The sequence below is a fragment of the Macaca fascicularis genome, chromosome 9, assembly GCF_037993035.2.
Source record: "Macaca fascicularis isolate 582-1 chromosome 9, T2T-MFA8v1.1".
In the NCBI taxonomy this organism is placed as follows: Eukaryota; Metazoa; Chordata; class Mammalia; order Primates; family Cercopithecidae; genus Macaca; species Macaca fascicularis.
Window position 1 is genome coordinate 28539175 of NC_088383.1, and position 22418 is coordinate 28561592.

The 22418-nt window shown below is 38.3% G+C and overlaps 1 protein-coding gene across 5 annotated transcripts in view; it reads right to left on the reverse strand.

Moving 5' to 3' along the window:
* Window positions 1-22418, reverse strand: part of ODAD2 (outer dynein arm docking complex subunit 2) — a 194749-nt gene that overhangs the window by 84879 nt on the left and 87452 nt on the right. For all 5 annotated transcript variants that reach the window (XM_005564862.4, XM_045399757.3, XM_074000705.1 and 2 more), the window contains one exon: window positions 16159-16273. In XM_005564862.4, the coding sequence (XP_005564919.3) occupies window positions 16159-16273 (115 nt within the window). The remainder of the gene's footprint in view (window positions 1-16158; window positions 16274-22418) is intronic.

A 22418-nucleotide genomic window follows, 5' to 3' on the forward strand; every position in this document is an offset into this window, starting at 1 on the left:
ATAAGAATACCTGTTTTCTGTCTAATTCCTAAGGAAATGGTGATCACACATTAATATGAACTATACTAATTACTTCTTACGAAAATGCAAATGTAGTTGAACATCTATTTTTTTCTTAATAAAAACTTTTAAAAACTCATTAATGGAAGGAAACAGAATTAAGGAAATTAAGCACTATCTTGTGATATTCACAAAACAAATAATATTGAAAACATAATGATATTTAAGAAAAAAATGTTTCTTACAAATGTTGACAAAAGGCATGAAAATAATTGTGTGATATGGCACAATTACATTTTTATATCAACTTTTATATTTTTCAGTATCAATGTTCATGGAATACAAATTTGAGTAGACTTTCTGCAGCAGAGAGTTTTGCTTCTTAAGAACAAAGAATTTGATATATGGATTTTTTGCCAGATTCGGTTGCATTCTTCACATCACAACTTCATAATACTGAACACCTGTTCAACCACCCTTTTTCTCCAAAAATGTGTTTGATCGTTCAGCTTGAAAGAAACAGTGTTTCACTTCCATTTACAAATCTCACATTTTTCACAAAGCAGTTATTCGTCTGCAACCTGACTTACGGCTCTTGAAATTTACACATAACATCACTACAGAGATTGAACCTTAGGATCTCTGTCCTTTTGAGCAATCTTAATAGGAAAAAAGAACTTTTCTTAGACCTAACACAGAAAATATCTCAAATGCTAAATGTTCAAATAAAACTTGTTCAAAAATATGCAGATTATTTTTTACGACTAGTTCACTTTAGTTTGACTTTCTTTTCTTGGGTTCTAGATAGACTAAAAAAGACCGTGTGGCTTTCTAAGTGAAGCTGCTTATTTCCTGTCTTAAATTATTTTGAGTTTTACAAAGATCATAAAACAGACTCTCATTTCACACTGCGATTTTCCAATCAGATAACGAATGCACAGATAATTTTTAAGCTGGAAAAACATATCTGTTTCACCTAGTACATTTTATTTATCACCAATAAGCTATCAATAACTATTACATACATACTTTCTCCAAAATGAAGTAAAGTTTTAAACTTAACTGAAACGCTAGTCTACTACCAAAAAGGTCAATATTTCTTATTACAAAAGTCCCACATTCCATTTGTTTTATGCATTTAATAACAAAATAATTATAAAGCAAAGGCAACGTCAACTTACACTGTGAATCTTTATTTCTCTCAATTATCCCATAATTCATTACTGAAGTCTTCGATTCTGCTACTTGGTTGCTTGGCTCAGTCACTGATAGGTAGCTTTAAATGTTTCCCAACAAGAAAAGATGTACTACGGCCAGGCGTGGTAACTCATGCCTGTAATCCCAGCACTTTGGGAGGCCGAGGCGAGCAGATCACTTGTGGTCAGGAGTTTGAGACTAGCCTGACCAACATGGCAAAACCCCGTCTCTACTAAAAGTACAAAAATTAGCCAGGGATGGGAGCGAATGCCTGTCCATTCCTGTAATCCCAGCTACTTGGGAGGCTGAGGGAGGAGAATCACTTGAACCTGGGAGGCAGAGGTTGCAGTGAGCCAAGATCGCACTACTGCCCTCCAACCTGGGCGACAGAGCCAGACTCTGTCACAAAAAGAACAAAGAAAGAAAGAAAAGAAAAAGAAAAGAAAGAAAAGATGTACTACATTCACTAGAAACAATATTCACATCTTATTTTCTTAACAGATACATCTGAAAATGTGTTCTAATGTGTATGATAATAATGGGTAACATCTGGTTTGAACAGTTGACATTTCACCATGTCCACACCACACGGACACACATATACATGGTGAACTTAGGTTTCATGATGCCTGGCAGACATGGCAGGGGCCCTGAAGTAGCAACAGCTTGTCTAAAGGCATAACTGGTACTTTCTTTCCTTTCATGTGGCTCTCAGCTATAATTAAAATAGCTGGTTTCTGCAGCATTACTGTCAGCGCCATTAATCTAAACAAAGACGTTATTTATTTCAAAATGATGCCAAATCCTATGACTCATAAGTTAGTATGTCTAAAGTTACTTGCAAAAGCATTGTATGTGAAAACAATGTAGAAATGCTTCCGTACACAATAAAAGGCAATTCTTTCCTAGAAAGCTGAGTCACTAACTGACCTAAATAGGAAAGGGGCAGTGAGGGGGAGAAAGAAAGGGCTATACTATTTGGTATGATCTCTTCTTCTAGTTCCACTGTTTTATTGCAAGCTGGATGTCCCAGCATATTCAAAAAACATTCCCCATCCTACTCTCCCTCAGAATTTACAACCTTATTAGAAGGCCGAGTGTGGTGGCTCAGGCCTGTAATCCCAGGGCTCTGGGAGGCCGAGGTGGGAGGATCACCTGGAGCCAGGAGTTTCAGACCATCTTGGGCAACAGAGCAAGACCCTATCTTGATCTGAAAAAGTTAGCCAGGCATGGTGGCTCAGGCCTGGAGTCCTAATTACTCTGGGGGCTGAGGCAGTAGGATTGCTTGAGCCCAGGAGATTGACACTGTAGTGAGCAAATGTGCCACTGTGCTCCAGCCTGGGCCAAGAGTGAGACCCTGTCTCTAAAAAATACATGTATAAATAAATAAATAAATAAATAAATAAATAATCTTATTAGAAAACAAGTTTAATTCTTCTAACATAGAACATACAAAATATTCATTGAAAATGATAAATTTAATATAACCAAGTGGGGAAAGTTTTGTATAGTGATATAAACACAACACGAGACCTTAAAAAAATTCCAAGTACACGTAACCTCCACGGATATACATTTACATGTATCTTTGGCAATATTATTTTCCACTAATCCAAAAGGCAGTTGATTGTAAAATAAACTATTATTTTATGTACCACCAAGAAAATCACCACTGATTAACCTATGATATAATGTTACTGGTAAAACAAATATCAGTAAAACAATATTTTTTGGTAAAAACAAAAATTTTTACCAAAGGGTCAGCGGTAACTATTTTCTTTCCCTATGTGAAAGAACATTCTAGAAAGGCTTAAAATAAATTTTTTTTTTTGAGACAGGGTCTTGCTTTGTTGCCCAGGCTTGAGTGCGTGGCGCAATCACGTCTCACTGAAGCCTCAACCTCCCAGGCTCAAGCAATCCTCCCACCTTAGTGTCCAGAGTAGCTGGGACTACAGGCATGTGCATTTAAAAAAAAAAATTTTTTTTTTGTAGAGAAGGAGTCACCCTATGCTCCCCTAGCTGACCTCAAAATCCTGAGCTGAAACAATGCTCCCCACTTGGCCTCTCAAGTTCTGGGGTCACAGGTGTGAGCCACTTTGCCCGCCTTCAAATGAAATTTTTGTTTCACTCAACCTCACTGTTCCTTAACCTGGAAACTTAATTACGAAAATGAATTATGATATATCCACACAATATAATACTATATAGCCAAAGAAAATTAGACAGGGATATGGAAAGACATACAGAGAGAATTAGAGAGAGACGCATTAGTCATTGGTTAAAAAAAAAAAAAAAGTTGGCTCTTAATATCAGTTATCCCAAAGCACTAAAATTACAGGTGATTTTTTTTTTTATTTGCTTTTCTTTAGTTTCTAAAACTTACATAATGAACATGTAAGCACACACAAACTCATTTAATTCTTGAGATTTACAACTTTTCACAGCAGATGGCTTACAGAAACAACTCTCTCTTACTTGCATATCTCAGACCTGGGCACCAAAACAATAGCCACTAACTACACGTAACTATTTACACTTTTTTATTTTTATTTCTTATTCGAGATGGAATCTAGCTCTGTCACCCAGTGCACTGGAGCAATCTCAGCTAACTACAACTGCAGCCTCCCGGGTTCAAACGATTCTTGTGCCTCCTGACTAGCTGGGATTACAGGCATGCGCCACCATGCCTGGCAAATTTTTGTATTTTTAGTAGAGGCGGGGTTTTGCCATGTTGGCCAGGCTGGGTCTTCAACTCCTGTCTCCAAGCTATTTAATCGCCTCGGCCTCCCAAAGTGCTGGGATTATAGATGTTAGCCACCACGCCTGGCCTAAACTTTAATTAAAACTGAATATAACTAAAAATTCAGTTCTTTGGCCCTACTAGTCACATTTCAAGCACTGAGTAGCCACATGTGGCTAGTAGTTGCCATATCTGAACAATACCTTTTCACCATCACGCAAAGTGCTATTAATAGAGTTGCCCTAACCATGGTTTGATTGGGATCTGTGTAAATAATGAGATGCTATTCTTAAACATTATAAATGTGCTTTCTTTCCTCTTGCCTTTCCAAGCACATGACCTCCGTCATATTCTACTCCTGAAGTACCCTTCTGCCTTGGAAGAATGAAATTTATTGTATAAGGATGCAAGGTGGGAGACAAATATAATATTCAGCTTCTGACCCTGTAAAATAGGACCTTTTAAGAAGAGCGAGCCTTGCAAATCAGGTCATTTTCTTAAGGAAAGATGCTTTAAATTTCCCTCTCTCTCATTTCAAGTGTTTACTAGACAAGTGTCTTCAACATTTTGCTCACATATCTCCTTGCACTTTTGAAAAGCTGTGCATCTTCTTCATCTGTTTTGAATTGACATCTAAAAATGTTCATCATTAATTTAGCCACAAAGATTTACTTTCTGATATTATACATGTCAATGAAATTTTGTCCCTGCATCTTTAGTTAATTCAATATATGGAAATATCTTCCTTATTACCTAATCATAAAAGCCAGTGCTCACTGTTGAAATAATCAGCCAAATTAGCAATCTGCTAGGAAAAGTCTGACTTTGATTTTTTAAATTCATATTAAGGTATTAATTAGGATCCTTTTGATAACTTTCTCACTTCTGGATTCAAATTCAAAGATATTGATGGGTAGGTAATATCTAAATTCAAAGACATAGATTGATAGGTAATAGATGGATGATTGATTGAAAGATAGACAGACAGATAAGTAGGCCATGCGTTTGTTGTCTGGATGAAATAAGAAGGTGCCTCTTTCAGTATTCCTTTCTATTCTTGCTCTTCTGGTTTTGTTCTTCCTGGACTCGCCCTCAGGAATTAGGCATTTTAGAATCATCCTTTTGCTTGGTGCTCTAGAAATCGTTTACCGTACTCAGAGCAATGTGCTTATAGGATTAAGGAACAATGAGAGCCATGCCTGTCCTTTTTTTCTCCATCTGTGCTTGTGTGTGTGCACTCTCTCTAGATAAATATAGGTATATAGATATAGATATATAGATACACGCACACAATCACACACACATGCCTCTTCCATGTTTATCATTTCCTAAACCTGAGCTATCTTCTGGGTTTCATAATGGCCTCCTTCTCTTAATAGCTGAGTCTCTAGAAAAAGCTATGAATCCTCTTTTCCTCTATTTCCTCCCCTCAATTCATTTTTCCCTCCAGTGCCATCCAGCTTAAACTCTCACCTCTCAGTGGAAATGGCTATGACCATGACCACCTAATTCCTGTATTTAATGTACTCTTTTCACTTTTCAAGGGAAATTGTCCTCTTAGGAGTAAATAATACTGTTGAACATTCTCCCTCCCTCTTGATTTCTCTCCTTTCTTGGCTTTTTTGTAATCAAGTTCTCCTGGTTTTCCCATCCCCTCCCCACCCACCTGCCTTCCTCCTTTACTTCACTCTGTCATTGGTGGTCTCCTCTCACTCCACTCCCTCTCCCTTCCATCTACTCTCAGACCTCCACTACCTCCTAAAGGCTGATGACCCTACACATATATCTCCATCTAGAATTCTCTCCTGACATCCAGATTCATGTATTCAAATGACTGGACATATCTACCTGGAGGAAGGCAACTCCATCATCTTTTCTTCAGACCATGTTATTACCATGTTTGGAAAAAATTCCATCATGTTCCTAGCTGTCAACATTAAAGAAAAAAAAAATTCAAACATCCAATCACTCACCAATTCCTGATTCTACTTTTCAATTCTTTCTTATATTGTCTCTTCTCTCCATCCACACTGCCATGGTGTTAGGTCAAATTTTAATCATTTTCATCTGAACTACCGTAATAGCCTAATTTGTCACCCACTCTTATATGGCTAATTTTCTCATTAGCCATGTGGCTTACATCACTTCCTTGTTGATGATTCTTCAAGTGTTTGTGTTGCCTCAATGATAAATGCATACAAGAGAGGGTAGTTCTTGGTGAGAGATGTGATCAAGCAGAGATCTTTTTCAGGAGCCTGTCTTTCCCTTGAGATAAGTAAGAAGGCGGCTGGAGGCAAGGAGTAGGTGTAGTTCAAGAGCGTAGGTGAAGTTCAAGAGAAATGGAACAGGAAGAAGCTCTTTTGGGAGTCTTGGATCTGGTTTAGACCTTGGGGCCAAGAGCAAAGAGAGAGGTGGGCTGGGTCATGTTTTAGGCTGCTTGCATAGGAGACCAGCCAGATATTTAGGAAAGAAAACCTATGTAAGAACAATGAATATGAAAATACTGAAAAATCTTTTAAGCCCAATAATAGATAATTAGATTTGAAGTTGAAATTTATAAGAAGACAGAACATACTTTACATACAATAACAGCACTAAGCAGAAATAATATCTATCAAAATGGCAACTCACCAATAACATTAAGTTTGACATTTAAATATAGATTTTCAATGACCATTGAGAGTTAATCAGTATCTATAACATCCTTTTCTAGGAAAGGGAAAGGACTTTAGTTATTATTATATTAGTTATAATTATTTAGCCTTATTCATCTTAGTATTCATCTTTTCTACTAAATTTGTGGTTTTGCCAAATATATTTTCAGTTTCAAAAAAAAATCAGTTTTAAGCCTACGAATTGTAAATAACAGTGTTTAATAACAACCCTTAGGTGTTTCTGAAAATAATAATTTTAAAATTATTTCATTCCTTACATTATCTCCATTTCTTCTGAAGTCAGTTCTGCTAGTTCACGTGGGTGTGTGTCTTTAACATGGTTAGTATTCCTTAAATATATAGTGATCTTTGATTGTTTAAATTTATGAATGAAGGGCTGGGCTGATTAAAGTGACTAATGAAGACTATCCTTCAAGGATTTGTATCAGTCTTTCCCCAGTTGGCTTCTTTCTTTCTCTGTAAACAACATTATTTAAATTTGGCACTTTAAAAAATATATTTGAACTTTAATAGGAATTATATATCTATTTCTGCAAGTTTTTATTTTGTTCAATATATTTGTGATATATATTAATATTAATGAACACATTGCCAAAATACATTGATTTTTCACTGCTGCAGTGTATAACGTAGTGTGACTCCTGTAAAGATTTGAGATCTTTTTAATTTTTTGGCTATGATAACAAATGATTCTATTAATGGGTTTATAATAGGTCTCCTCTATTCCAAACACACATCACGATTCACTTTTTAAAAAATTATATTTAGGATGATATTTAGAGTCAAGTTAAATTTATTGTAGAACTATCCTTTCTATAAAAATATTCAACAAGACATGAGCAAGATGGCCAAATAGGAACGGCTCTGGTCTGCAGCTCCCAGTGAGATTGATGCAGAAAGCAGGTGATTTCTGCATTTCCAACTGAGGTACCCAGCTCATCTCATTGGGACTGGTTAGACAGTGGGTACAGCCCACGGAGGGTGAGCAGAAGCAGGTTGGGGCATCACCTCACCTGGGAAGCGCAAGGGGTCAGGGAAATCCCTCCCCTAGCCAAGGGAAGTGATGAGGGACTGTGCCATGAGGAACAGTACACTCTGGCCCAGACACTATACTTTTCCCACAGTCTTTGCAACCCACAGACCAGGAGATTCCCTCAGGTGCCCACACCACCAGGACCATGGGTTTCAAGCACAAAACTGGGCAGCCATTTGGGCAGACACTCAGCTAGCTACAGGAGGTTTTTTTTTTTTAATCATATCCCAGTGGCACCTGGAATGCCAGCAAGATAGAACTGTTCATTCTCCTGGAAAGGAGGCTGAAGCCAGGGAGCCAAGTGGTCTAGCTCAGCAGATCTCACTCCCACAGAGCCCAGCAAGCTAAGATCCACTGGCTTGAAATTCTCGCTGCAAGCATAGCAGTGTGAAGTCGACCTGGCATGCTCAAGCTTGGTGCGGGAAGGGCATCTGCCATTACTGAGGCTTGAGTAGGCGGTTTTCCCCTCACAGTGTAAACAAAGCCTCTAGGAAGTTCGAACTGAGTGGAGCCCAATGTAGCTCAGCAAAGCCACTGTAGCCAGACTGCCTCTCTAGATTCCTCCTCTCTGGGCAGGGCATCTCTGAAAGAAAGGCAGCAGCTCCAGTCAGGAGCTTATACATAAAACCCTCCATCTCTCTGGGACAGAACACCTGGGGGAAGAGGTGGCTGTGGGCACAGCTTCATCAGACTTACACATTCCTGTCTGCTGGTTCTGAAGAGAGCAGTGGATCTCTCAGCACAGCGCTCAAGCTCTGCTAAGGAACAGACTGCCTCCTCAAGTGGGTCCCTGACCCCAGTGCCTTCTGAGTGGGAGACACCTTCCAGCAGGGGTCGACAGAAACCTCATATAGGAGAGCTCTGGCTGGCATTTGGCAGCTGCCCCTCTGGGACAAAGCCTCCAGAGGTAGGAACAGGCAGCAATCTTTGCTGTTCTGCAGCCTCCGCTCATGATACCCAGGCAAACAGGGCCTGGAGTGGGCCTCCAGCAACCTCGAGCAGACCTACAGCAGAGGGGCCTGACTATTAGAAGGAAAACTAACAAACAGAAAGGAATAGCATCAACATCAACAAAAAGGAAGTCCACACAAAATCCCCATCCAAAGGTCACCAACATCAAAGACCAAAGGTAGATAAATCCACAAAGATGGGGAAAACCCAGCACAAACAGGCTGAAAATTCCAAAAACCAGAATGCCTCTTCTCCTCCAAAGGATCACAACTCCTCGCCAGCAAGGGAACAAAACTGGAAGGAGAATGAGTTTGATGAATTGACAGAAGTAGGCTTCAGAAGGTGGGTAATAACAAACTCCTCTGAGCTAAAGGAGCATGTTCTAACCCAATGCAAGGAAGCTAAGAACCTTGAAAAACAGGTTAGAGAAATTGCTAACTAGAATAATCAATTTAGATAAGAACAGAAATGACCTGATGGAGCTGAAAAACACAGCACAAGAACTTCGAGAAGCATACACAAGTATCAATGCCAAATCGATCAGGCAGAAGAAAGGTTATCAGATATTGAAGATCATCTTAGTGAAATAAACCATGAAGACAAGATTAGAGAAAAAAGAATGAAAAGCAACAAACAAAGCCTCCAAGAAATATGGGACTATGTGAAAAGACCAAACCTACTTTTGATTGGTGTACCTGAAAGTGATACAGAGAATGGAACCAAGTTGGAAAACACTCTTCAGAATATTATCCAGGAGAACTTCCCCAACCTAGCAAGACAGGCCAACATTCAAATTCAGGAAATACAGAGAACACCACAAAGATACTCCTTGAGAAGAGCAACCCCAAGACACATAATCATCAGATTCATCAAGGTTGAAATGAAGGAAAAAATATTAAGGGCAGACAGAAAGGTTGGGTTACTCACAAAGGGAAGCCCATCAGACTAATAGTGGATCTCTCTGCAGAAACCCTACAAGCCAAAAGAGAGTAGAGGCCGATATTCAACATTCTTAAAGGAAATAATTTTCAACCCAGAGTTTCATATCCAGCCAAACTAAGCTTCACAAGTGAAGGAGAAATAAAATCCTTTACAGACAAGCAAATGCTGAGAGATTTTGTCACCACCAGGCCTGCCTTATGAAAGCTCCGGAAGGAAGCACTAAATATATGGAAAGGAAAAACCGGTACCAGCCACTGCAAAAACATATCAAATTGTAAAGACTATCAACACTATGAAGAAACTACATCAACTAATGGGCAACATAACCAGCTAGCATCAAAATGACAGGATCAAATTCACACATAACAACATTAATCTTTATTAAATGTAAATGAGCTAAATGCCCCAATTAAAAGACACAGATTGGCAAATTGGATAAAGATTAAGACCCTTCGGTGTGCTGTATTCGGGACACCCATCTTGCGTGCAAAGACAGACATAGGCTCAAACTAAAGGAATAGAGGAATGTTTACCAAGCAAATGGAAAGCAAAAAAAAAAAAGCAGGGGTTGCAATCCTAGTCTAGTAAAACAGACTTTAAACCAACAAAGATCAAAAAAGACAAAAAAGGGCACTACATAATGGTAAAGGGATCAATGCAACAAGAAGAGCTAACTACCCTAAATATATATGCATCCAGTACAGGAGCACTCAGATTCATAAAGCAAGTTCTTGGAGACCTACAAAGAGACTTATACTCCAACACAATCATACTGGGAGACTTTAACACCCATTGTCAGTATTAGCCAGATCAACAAGACAGAAAATTAACAAGGATATTCAGGACTTGAGCTCAGCTCTGGAACAAGCGAACCTAATAGACATCTACATAACTCTCCACCCCAAATCAACAGAATATACAGTCTTCTCAACACAGCATCACACTTATGCTAAAATTGACCACAAAATTGGAAGCAAAACACTCCCCAGCAAATGCAAAAGAACGGAAATTATAACAAACAGTTTCTCAGACCACAGCACAATCAAATTAGAACTCAGGATTAAGAAACTCACTCAAACCACACAACTAAATGGAAACTGAACAACCTGCTCCTGAATGATACTGTGTAAATAATAAAATTAAGGCAGAAATAAATAAGTTCTTTGAAACCAACGAGACCATGACACAACATACCAGAATCTATGGGAAACAGCTAAAGTAATGTTTAGAGGGAAATTTATAGCACTAAATGCCCACAGGGGAAAGCAGAAAAGATCTAAAATTGACACCCTAGTATCACAATTAGAAGAACTAGATAAGCAAGAGCAAACAAATTCAAAAGCTAGCAGAAGACAAGAAATAACTAAGATCAGAGCAGAACTGAAGGTGATAGAGACACGAAAAACCCTTCAAAGAATCAATGAATCCAGGAGCTGGTGTTTTGAGAAGATTAACAAAATAAATAGACCACTAGCCAGACCAATAAAAAAGAAAAGAGAGAAGGATGAAATAGACACAATAAAAAATGATAAGGGGAGATTACCACTGATTCCACAGAAATACAAACTACCATCAGAGAATACTATAAAAACCTCTATGCAAATAAACTAGAAAATCCAGAAGAAATGGATAAATTCCTGGACACATACACCCTCCCAAGTCTAAACCAGGAAGAAATCAAATCACTGAATAGACCAATAACAAATTCTGAAATTGAGGCAGTAATTAATAACCCATTAACCAAAAAAAGCCCAGGATCAGATGGATTCACAGCGGAATTCCACCAGAGGTACAAAGAGGAGCTGGTACTATTCCTTCTGAAACCATTCCAAACAATAGAAAAAGAGGGACTCCTCCCTTACTCATTTTATGAGACCAGCATCATCCTCATACCAAAACCTGACAGAGACACAACAAAAAAAGAAAATTTCAGACCAGTATCCCTGAAGAACATCGATGCGAAAATCCTCAATAAAATACTGGCAAATCGAATCCAGCAGCACATCAGAAAGCTTATCCAACACCATCAAGACAGCTTCATCCCTGGGATGCAAGGCTGGTTCAACATACGCAAACCAATAAATGTAATCCACCACATAAACAGAACCAAGAAGAAAAACCACATGATTATCTCAATAGATGCAGAAAAGGCCTTCGATAAAATTCAACATTCCTTCATGCTAAAAACTCCAAATAAACTAAGTATATATGGAATGTATCTCAAAATAATAAGAGCTATTTATGACAAACCCACAGCCAATATCATACTCAATGGGCAAAAGCTGTAAGCATTCCCTTTGAAAACCAGCACAAGACAAGGATGCCCTCTCTCACCACTGCTATTCAATATAGTATTGGAAGTTCTGGCCAGGGCAATCAGGAAGCTAAAGCAATAAAGGTATTCAAATAGTAAGAGAGGAAGTCAAATTGTCTCTGTTTGCAGATTACATAATTGTATATTTAGAAAACCACATCGTCTCAGCCCAAAATCTCCTTAAGCTGATATGCAACTTCAGCAAAGTCTCAGGATACAAAATCAATGTGCAAAAATCATAAGCATTCCTATAGACCAATAGTAAAGAGAGAGCCAAATCATGAGTGAACTCCCATTCACAATTGCTACAAAGAGAATAAAATACCTAGGAATAGGACCATCTGAGGCCTCCAGTGCAGTACCTCCTATTAGATACAGCTGAGGCCCCACCAATACATACAAGAAACGCTTCTCCTCTGAAAAGCTGGTGTCACAGGCCGCCTGTCATTTCCATGAGTTCTATGATCACACCAAGACAAGGGTGTCTACCCCCCCAGGGAGACCACTGCCCCAACCAAAAAGACTCCCTGTGTCTTCTCTTCCTCCCCTCTGTGGTTCCCTTTAGAACTTCTCAAGTAATACAATCTATGTTTTCTCCAAATAAGAACTACCTTTTGCCCAAAATGGTATATGCAGACAACAATAGGAGGTTTAGTGTTTTAAAAAACTCTTTTGGCCACTATGTTAACTACTCCCCAAACTGTTTCCTACTACAGAATAACCCACACCTTAGTTTGGCTCCTATCAGCTCTGTAAGCATAAATGACTTGGAAATTAACAATAGCTTTCCATGCAATAGGGCTCCTGCAATGTGGTGCACGTTCCTAAAGCCTTCCAGATTTTCTATAAGAAATGTGGCAAGCACCAACCCCACAAAGTGGCACAGGACAAGAAGGGCAAGGATGCTGTGTATGCACGGGGAACGTGGAATCATGGCAGGAAGCAGAGCGGCAATCTTGGGCTGAGCACTCAGGAGGCTGAGGCATCAGAATTGCTTAAACCCAGCAGGTGGAGGTGCAGTGAGCCGAGATTGTGCCGCTGCACTCCAGCCTGGGTGACAGAGTGAGACTCCATCTCAATAAATAAAAAATATAAATAAATAAATATAAAAAATCCATCACTGCCTCTGAGATTTGATATGCCACCTTTATCATATACTAAATTCCCATTTGTACTTAGGTCTATTCTGTACTTTCTATCCTATTCCATTGGTCTGTCTGCCTGTTCACATGGTCAATGTCACACTGTTCTAAATACAGGGGCTTTACAGTTTGTTTTAATAGCCCATAGGGCTGGCCCCCCATTTTGTGTCACTATTCCAGCATGTTTATTTTCCATAGAAACTTTAGTATCAACTTACCAACTCCATGAAACAAAGCTTGTTGGTATTTTTATAGGATTGCCATTCAATTTATTAATCAGCTTGGAGGGAATGGGCATCTTGATGATGAGTTGTGATAGCCAAAAACAAGGGATGTCTTCCCACTCTACGTGCTTTTGTGTTTTCCAGAAGTATTTCCCCTTTATAGATTTTGCACATTTCTTAATGTTTGTCTCTAAATATTTAATCTTCTTTGTTGCTATTATACATGGGGTTTTCTTAAGTCTTCTAACCTAAGTATTGTTTGTGTATATCAAGGCCATTGATTTCTGTAAGTAAGCCAATTTTCCAGAAAAAGGCTAAAACTACAAAGGAGATGGCGCCAAGGCTTGAGCACTGAGTCCAGCTGCAGATCTAAGACGATGCTGGCTATGAGGACATGCAAGCATTTTGAACTGGGAGGAGATACGAAGAGAAAGGGTCAAGTGATTCAGTTCTAAATTTCATCTTTTGTTTTATTATGAAGACAATAAAATCTTGAGGTTATGTTCAGTTCAAAAAAAGAAATGTATGATAAATTTTACACTGTAAATAAATCCTTTTTTGTCAGTGAAAAAAATACCTAGGAATACAACTTACAAGGGATGTGAAGGACCTCTTCAAGGAGAACTGCAAACCACTGCTCAAGGAAATAAGAGAGGACACAAACAAATGGAAAAATGTTCCATGCTCATAGATAGGTAGAAACAATATTGTGAAAATGGCCATACTGCCCAAAGTAATTTATAGATTAAATGCTATCCCCATCAAGCTACCATTGGAGTTCTTCACAGAATTACAAAAAGACTTCAAATTTCATATGTAACCAAAAAAGAGCCTGTATATCCAAGACAATATTAAGCAAAAAGAACAAGGCTGGAGGCATCACACTTCCTGACTTCAAACTATACTACAAGGCTACAGTAACCAAAACAGCATGGTACTGGTACCAAAACAGACATATAGACCAATGGAACAGAGGCCTCAGAAATAATGCCACACAACTACAACTATCTAATCTTTGATAAACCTGAAAAAAACAAGAAATGGGGAAAGGATTCCCTATTTAATAAAAGGTGTTGGAAAAACTGGCTAGCCATATGCAGAAAACTGAAACTGGACCTCTTCCTTACACATTATACAAAAATTAACTCAAGATGGATTAAAGACTTAAATGTAGGACCTAAAACCATAAAAGCCCTAGAAGAAAACCTAGGCAATACCATTCAGGACATAGGCATGGGCAAAGCTTTCATGACTAAAACACCAAAAGCAATGGCAACAAAAGCCAAAATTGACAAATGGGATAGAATTAAACTAAAAAGTTCTGCACAGCAAAAGAAACTGTCATCAGAGTGAGCAGGCAACCTACAGAATGGGAAAAAATGTTTGCAATCCATCTGACAAAGGGCAGTATGGCCATCCAGAATCTACAAGGGACTTAAACAAATTTATGAGAGAAAACAAACAACTCCATCAAAAAGTGGGCAAAAGATATGAAAAGACACTCCTTAAAAAAAGACATTTATGTGACCAATGAACATATGAAAAAAAGTTCATCATCACTGGTCATTAGAGGAATGCAAATCACAACCACAGTGAGATACCATCTCACACCAGTTAGAATGGCAATCACTAAAAAGTCAGGAAACAACAGATGCTGGAGAGGATGTGAAGAAATAGAAATGCTTTTACACTGTTGGTGGGAGTGTAAATTAGTTCAACCATTGTGGAAGACAGTGTGGCAATTCCTCAAGGATCTAGAACCATGAATACCATTTTTTAATCTCATTACTGGGTATATACCTAAAGGATTATAAATCAGTCTACTATAAAGACACATGCACATTTATATGTTTATTGCAGCACTATTCGCAATAGCAAAGACTTGGAACCAACCCAAATGCCCATCAATGATAGACTGGATAAAAAAAAGGTGGCATATATACACCATGTAATACTATGCAGCCTTAAAAAAGGATGAGTTCATGTCCTTTGCAGGGACATGAATGAAGCTGGAAACCATCATTCTCAGCAAACTAACACAGGAACAGAAAACCAAACGCTGTATGTTCTCACTCATAAGTGGGAGCTGAACAACGAGAATGCATGGACACAGGGAGGGAAACATCACACACCGGGGCCTGTCAGATGGTGGGGGATAGGGGAGGAATAGCATTAGGAGAAATACCTAATGTAGATGATGGGTTGATTGGTGGAGCACACCACCATGGCATGTGTATAGCTATGTAACAAACCTGCATGTTCTGCACATGTATCCCAGAACTTAAAGTATAATTTAAAAAAATATTCAACAGGCAGAAATAACTTCAGCAACAAGGATCTTAAAGGGCAATCTCTAAACCTATAGAAAAAATGTTAAGAGAAATAGGCTGAAAAGTGATCTTCAAAGAAAACAATAAAATTTACAAATCAAGGGCTAAAATCGATTTCAGAGACTTCTGGTCTCCTCTTTTTAGTGACAGATAAGAAAAGTGAGTCATTGAAATCATGCGACCTTTTCAAAGCAACACAGAACATAGTGCTCTCTCACTGCAGGCTGTAACGACAAGAGAAGCAGTCATGTCTCCCCAGTGGCTGCACTCTCTACATAGCAGGTAAATGCAGACAATTTCCTCTCCCTCAGGAGACAAGAACAGTCAACTTGTCCTCACTCTGATTTACCTGAGATGCTTGCTTCCATTGCACCAATCAGCTAGAACTTGGCAAGCACCGCCATCTTTGGCTAGTTTGGCTTTGCATTTTAAAACTGCCCAGAAAAAAGGCAATGCTCCAAAATTATTTTGGCATAAACATTGTGCAACACTCTCTCCCACCAGATAAATCTGACTTATAATAAGTAGAAAGCAATTAGTCACCTGTGGTGGCATTTTTCAGTACAGTATTAGAGATTCTAGAAGAGACTGACTTGCGGTCCGTTCTTACCTTTGCATTTTCGATGCATGGACAGAGTGCCCACGCTGCGCTGGCCTTCACGTCTGGGTGAGGATTTTTCAGCAGGGACCACAACAAACGAACTCCATCTAAGCGATCAATTATGCTATCATGGAACCCAAAATCATGACATAAACTGTCATTAATATGTGAAGACAAACCATTTTAATGACCCACTTATTTACACAATTTTAATTATTTTTTTCAACTTTTGATATTTTGCTTAGATTTTTTTTTTCAAAACTTCATCAACAGTAGGGAGGTAACATGCTGTTGAATTGTCAGCCCTCTGATTTCAGTTTTAAATCCATGACACAGAAATCAAGCTGCATGATGATTATGATTCACATAAACTGAAAATCAAGCCATGTAATTTTTTAATTAGCTGTACACAGACTGTTACCTAAATGTAAAAATACTGGTTTCTTTCATATAGTAACATCTAAATACTTTCCAAAACAAATATTTATGCCTCAAAACTGTGCAGTTACCTTTTTTATTTGGTCCATGTTTAATTGACTTACCTTACTGTATGACATATTTTAAACGCTTTCAGTCCTAATCTAGCATTAGGAATTAAAATCATTACACCACAGTGCATCCTTTGTTGGGCATGAATAACACGTAACTTGTTTTCCATGTGCACCCTTCCCAGCAAGACTAACATTGCAGACTGTGTTATAATTACTTAAACACACTGTAATCAAAATAGCTTCATGACTAGCTGAAAAATGAATTATCATCAGAGCCATCTCTACACCATCTGTCTTCTGTTTATATATCAATCAGTCCAGGAGCATAACCTCGCAGTAAGGTCCACTGGGTACTCACAGCGGAGAAGAAGGCCAAACAAAACTTAATAACCTTTACAAACATGGCTTTGTTCAGAAAGGTATATTAAACTCAAAGCAGATGAAAAAAGATAAAGGGCATCAAAATTCCTTTGATTTGTAATCTCAAGTTGAATTAAACACATGTAGTATTGAGCCACAGATAGAATAAATACTAGCTTAAAATGCCATTCAAATTCTTCCTTGAAAATTGACATAAAAACATCTAGATGTCTTGATTATCTTAGATGAGTTTACCAGGGGGGAAAAACGTATTATTCCAAAGTTTTCAAGTAGGAGATCAGTTTTGCATAACCTTATAAAATTGGTGATGCTGAAAAAGAGCATTGAAAAACCTTGGTGATGCAAATAGCCTATATCAGGATAAAAACAGTCTTAAAAAAGGACTTCTAATAAGAAAAAATACACTGAAAAATTATTTTAAAGTAAAGCTTAAGTAAATAGGTTTTCAAACCTGAAACTTTTATACCATGCTGAGAGAAAACAAAGTTTTATTTCTCAATTAATGGAAACTCTAAAGAAACATACTGGCACTTCACAATGAAGAATTTGCTTTTCAAATTTAAACTGAAAAGTCATATTGCCTTCCATATGCTACTTAAAATATAACTAATGCCGATCTCTGAGCCTCTATTTTTTTCATAAAAAAAGTCATAATGAACAACAGTGAATAATGGTCTGCCCTATCTTCTTGTAAATTTCGCAGCAAGCTTGGCATCAGTGATATGTAACTGTACACTGCTGGCCAGAAATAACTTGCCATCACAGTGGAAGTCATTTGGATGGCACAAATTTGAAATATAAAAAAAAGGATCGTTCAATACTGGACATAATTTCACAATTAACTTTAAACAAGTTATAGATAAAATTTCACAATTAACTATAAAAATTCACTATAATTGTAAAATTAGATCTATCATTTACCATTTTCAACCCAAACCCTAGGCAGTTCATCAGCTACTTAGTTACAATGAGTGAGGATTTTGGTCCCATTACTGGTATCTTAAAAGAAGACTCAGGGGCGGGGCCCAGTGACTCACACCTGTAATCCCAACAGTTTGGGAGGTGAAGGCAAGCAGATCACTTGAGGTCAGGAGTTCAAGACCAGCCTGGCCAAAGTGGCTAAATCCTGTCTCTACTAAAAATACAAAAACAAATCAGGCATGGTGGCATGTGCCTGTAGTCCCAGCTACTCATGAGGCTGAGGCAGGACAATCGCTTGAACCCGGGAGGCGGAGGTTGCAGTGAGCCAAGATTGCACCACTGCACTCCAGCCTGGGCGACAGAGTGAGTCTTCATTTGAGGGGGGAAAAAAAAAAAGACTCAGAAAAGTACAGAATGATAACTTCCTATGACAAGAACATGATTGAAAAACATTTGCAACCACAGGAACTAACAAAGTCAGGAGTGGTAAACTTCAGAGTTTAACTTTATCCCTTCCATCTCCCTCGTCCTCTGCATGAACTCATTTATTGCTAAATTTTACTTCACAATAACTTAAGTATCTGCCCGTTTACCTGTTTTCTATTTGATCACCCAAATCCCAGTCTTTGCCATTTCATCTCAGGATCGTTGTGTGAGAGAATAACTTGGTTTTGTGTCTTCAGTTTTTCTCAATCTCAATCCATCTTACAAATCGCTGCAAATTAATCTTCCTAAAGACACTTTTAGAGTTTCTGCAATAGCTCCTTGAGAGCAGGGTGCCAGGGATATTAATTCTGTTCATGACACTAGCTAGCACATTTAATCAGTGCCTGTTAAACAATTCACAACCCAAAGATCACTCCTGGGGAAAAAAGTCTCCAATGGCCTCCCGTTGCCTTCATGGTATTAAGCTGCAATTCCAAAGTTCGGTATTTAAATTTTTTAGGGAGCTGGAATTTCTCATAAGACTCCTTGACTATCTACTAAACACTAAGTACTAGGCATACAGAAATAACCGATACACTTGGGTCAGAAACGGTGGCTCACGCCTGTAAATCCTAACACTTTGGGAGGCCAAGGTGGGTGGATCGCATGAGCTCAGGAGTTCAAGACTAGCCCAGGCAACAAAGGACCCTGTCTCTACAAAAAATACAAAAAAAAAAAAAAAAAAAAAAAAAATTAGCCAGGCATGGTGGTGCACGACTCTAATCTCAGCTACTTGGGAGGCTGAGGTAGGAGGATGACTTGAGCCCAGGAAGCGGAGGTTGCAGTGAGCCCAGATTGCACTACTGCACTCTAACCTGGATGACAGAGCCAGACCCTGTCTCAAAAACAAACAAACAAACAAAATGGATACAGTCAATTCTCATCAGGGGAAGTTATGTTCTATCAAGTAACTGCAAACCTTAGATGAACAAATACTGAACTACTGTTCCTAGGGTATATATAAAGTGGGTTCCCATCAGCCACTGGTCAGAACGTTTTCATCAACCAATCAATATATAACGTTGTTTCACGTGTATTTCTCTTTAAAGACACCTTATTTGGTACAGATTGTTGAATCATGAATATTGGACTTATGGCCAACAGCTCTATAACTTGTGCCGGAACGGCGTTTAGGGAATACACAGATTTTTTCCAAAATGAACATCGCAACCTTCCTGCACTTAGGAACACTGGGCAGCACTTCAGCAAGCACTATGCTTAGGGACCATATTAAAACAGCAAAATCACCATCTGAGAGCACAGACTGTGAAAAACGTGGCACTAAACAGACTGCCAAATGGACGAGCTATTCACAGGGTGAGAGCTGGAACGAAAAGTCAAAATGTCACCTTTTTGGACCTCAGCAGAGAACATGTGCACCAGGTGATTCAAAATGTGTCCCCACTTTGCAGGTCCAGGAATGACAGCGCAAGTGATGTGACTACTGATTTAGGGGTCATAAATAAAGTTTAGAGAGTATATGAATTCGTCAACTCAGAATCTACAAATAATGTGGACTGACTGTGTTTTAATTGATCATTGGGAAACTACAGTCTCGTGAGGGTGATAAACAGACCATTATAATCTGTAATAAATGCTGCAACAAATGGAGCACGGGGTTTCACATAACCACAGACAGAAGACACCAGTTTACTCACAGACCACAGAGATTCTCTCCCTGTTATACTTTTCAACTATAGTTGTTTCCCAGCCATCTCCATATTTTACATAATAATCCATCACTTAAGGTCTACAACAAAACCTCTTTCACAAATCCTTTGGCATCTTCCTCCTTTAAGCTTCTTTTTAATTTTGCTCTCCCTTTTCCTGCACCTCATACCACATTACTTTGACTTGTAGTCATGTGTTGTGTGCTTCTTATCTCCCAAATTACCATGTAATCTCCACGATAGCAGGAATTCTGTGTTTCCCACCACACTCCCAGCAGGCTACCACACCAGCGAATATTGGTGAAATGGATCTGAAACAAGACAGCCTTTGCTTCCTCTTCTTCAATGAATCAAAAATCTCTCCCAACACAATTACATTCCTCCTTAAACCTCATACTTGCAAAATACATCTTCAAATTCTAAATGTAAGCAGTAAAGTTTTCATTTGAAGTTGTCTCTAAGTGGAAAGTGTATTTTCTCAGAATTCCTTGACAACTTCATTGCTTTCTGCATATACAGTGATGGGCTTATAGGTGGTGTTAATTTATACCACTCTCCATTTTCAACAGGTCTACCCCTTACACAGTTCTCTTACTTGATTAGCATCTTGCTCTGAATTCATTTCCAGCAGTATGGTAGCTCTTCTCATTTTGTGTAGCAATAGAATCCTACATTAATTTCTTGACATTATAAAAACAAAACTGAATTACATGCTTTCAAGATCTTCAGCTATATCCCAGAAATCAAACTGCCTGGCTGGCAAAATAACAGCTCTAGAAAGATGAATCCATGTACGTATTTTTGGTTATTTAAAAAAAAATAAACAAACCAAAAAGATGCAGCTGCTTGCTCTGTTTCTCAGGCTCTTGTTATATTAACATTTTCCAGGACTGCGATGAAGTTTGGCTGGCTCGCCTGCCCATTGAGGCCACATATATGAACAAATGTGAACAGTTTGTGCCCATACTGTGGGCACAGGCAAGATTGTAGGGTTTCTTTCTGGCAATATCAACATATCTATTTTGAAACCATAATTTTTCATGTTTTCTAAAAACTTCACAGTATTTGCTGAAAATTACACTGATAAATATTATTGAATGACAGTGGCTCAGACTAAGTGTGGTTTGCTTAAAAGAACATGACGTTCTTAAACCACAACATTAAAAGATGCGACTGTCATCTATAAGTTTTGAAACCAAGTTGGCAATTCAATAAAATGGGAAACATAAATGTATGTCAGAATTAAAATGATCATCCCTGGGAAAAACAGATTAGAAGAGAATTTTACCTTTAAAAAAATCCTTAAGGTTTTTTACATTTTTACCTCTATGTGTTATTCCAAAGAGGCTATGGGATAACAAATTTGGAGAAAAGATGTGAATGTGGCAGTCTTGGGAAAAGTATGTCAGAAATTCTTTGGCCTTTGGAAAGCAGGAAGATAGTCTATGCTTTTATACTTGGTATAAGCAATATGATTAGAAAGACTCTAGAAACCTTTCTTGTCAGAAAAATTATTCATCATATAGTAAATATGTTTTTCCTTCTTTTTCTAAACTTTTATTTTAGTTTCGGGGCTACATGTGCAGGTTTGTTACACAGGTAAATTCCATGTCACAGGTTTTGGTGTACAGATTATTTTGTTACCCAGATAATAAGTATGTACCTGATAGGTAGTTTTTCGATCCTCACCCTCCACTCACCCTCCACTCACCCTCTACCTTCAAGTAGGCCCTGGAGCCTGTTGTTTCCTTCTTAGTGTCCATGTGTACTCAGTGTTCGCTTCCCACTGACAAGTGAGAACATACGGTATTTGGTTTTCTATCCCTGCATTAATTTGCTTATGGTAATGGTCTCCAGCTCTAAGCATGTTGTTGCAAAAACAATTACAACAAAATAAAAATGAACAAATGAGACCTAATTAAACTAAAGAGAGCTTCTGCACAGCAAAAGAAACTATCCACAGAGTAAACAGATAAACTCACAGAATGGGAGAAAATATATGCAAACTATGCATCTGACAAAAGTCTAATATCCACAATCTATAAGGAACTTAAATTAACAAGCAAAAACTGAATAACCCCATTGAAAAGTGGTCAAAGCACATGAACAGATCCGTCTCAAAAGAAGACATACACGTGGCCAGCAAGCATATTGAAAAATGTTCAACATCACTGATCATTAGAGAACTGCAAATGAAAACCACAAGGAGATACCATCTCACATCAGTCAGAATGGCTATCATGAAAAAGTTGAAAAATAACAGATGCTGGCAAGGTTGTGGAGAAAAGAGAAAACTTGTACACTGCTGGTAGGAATGCAA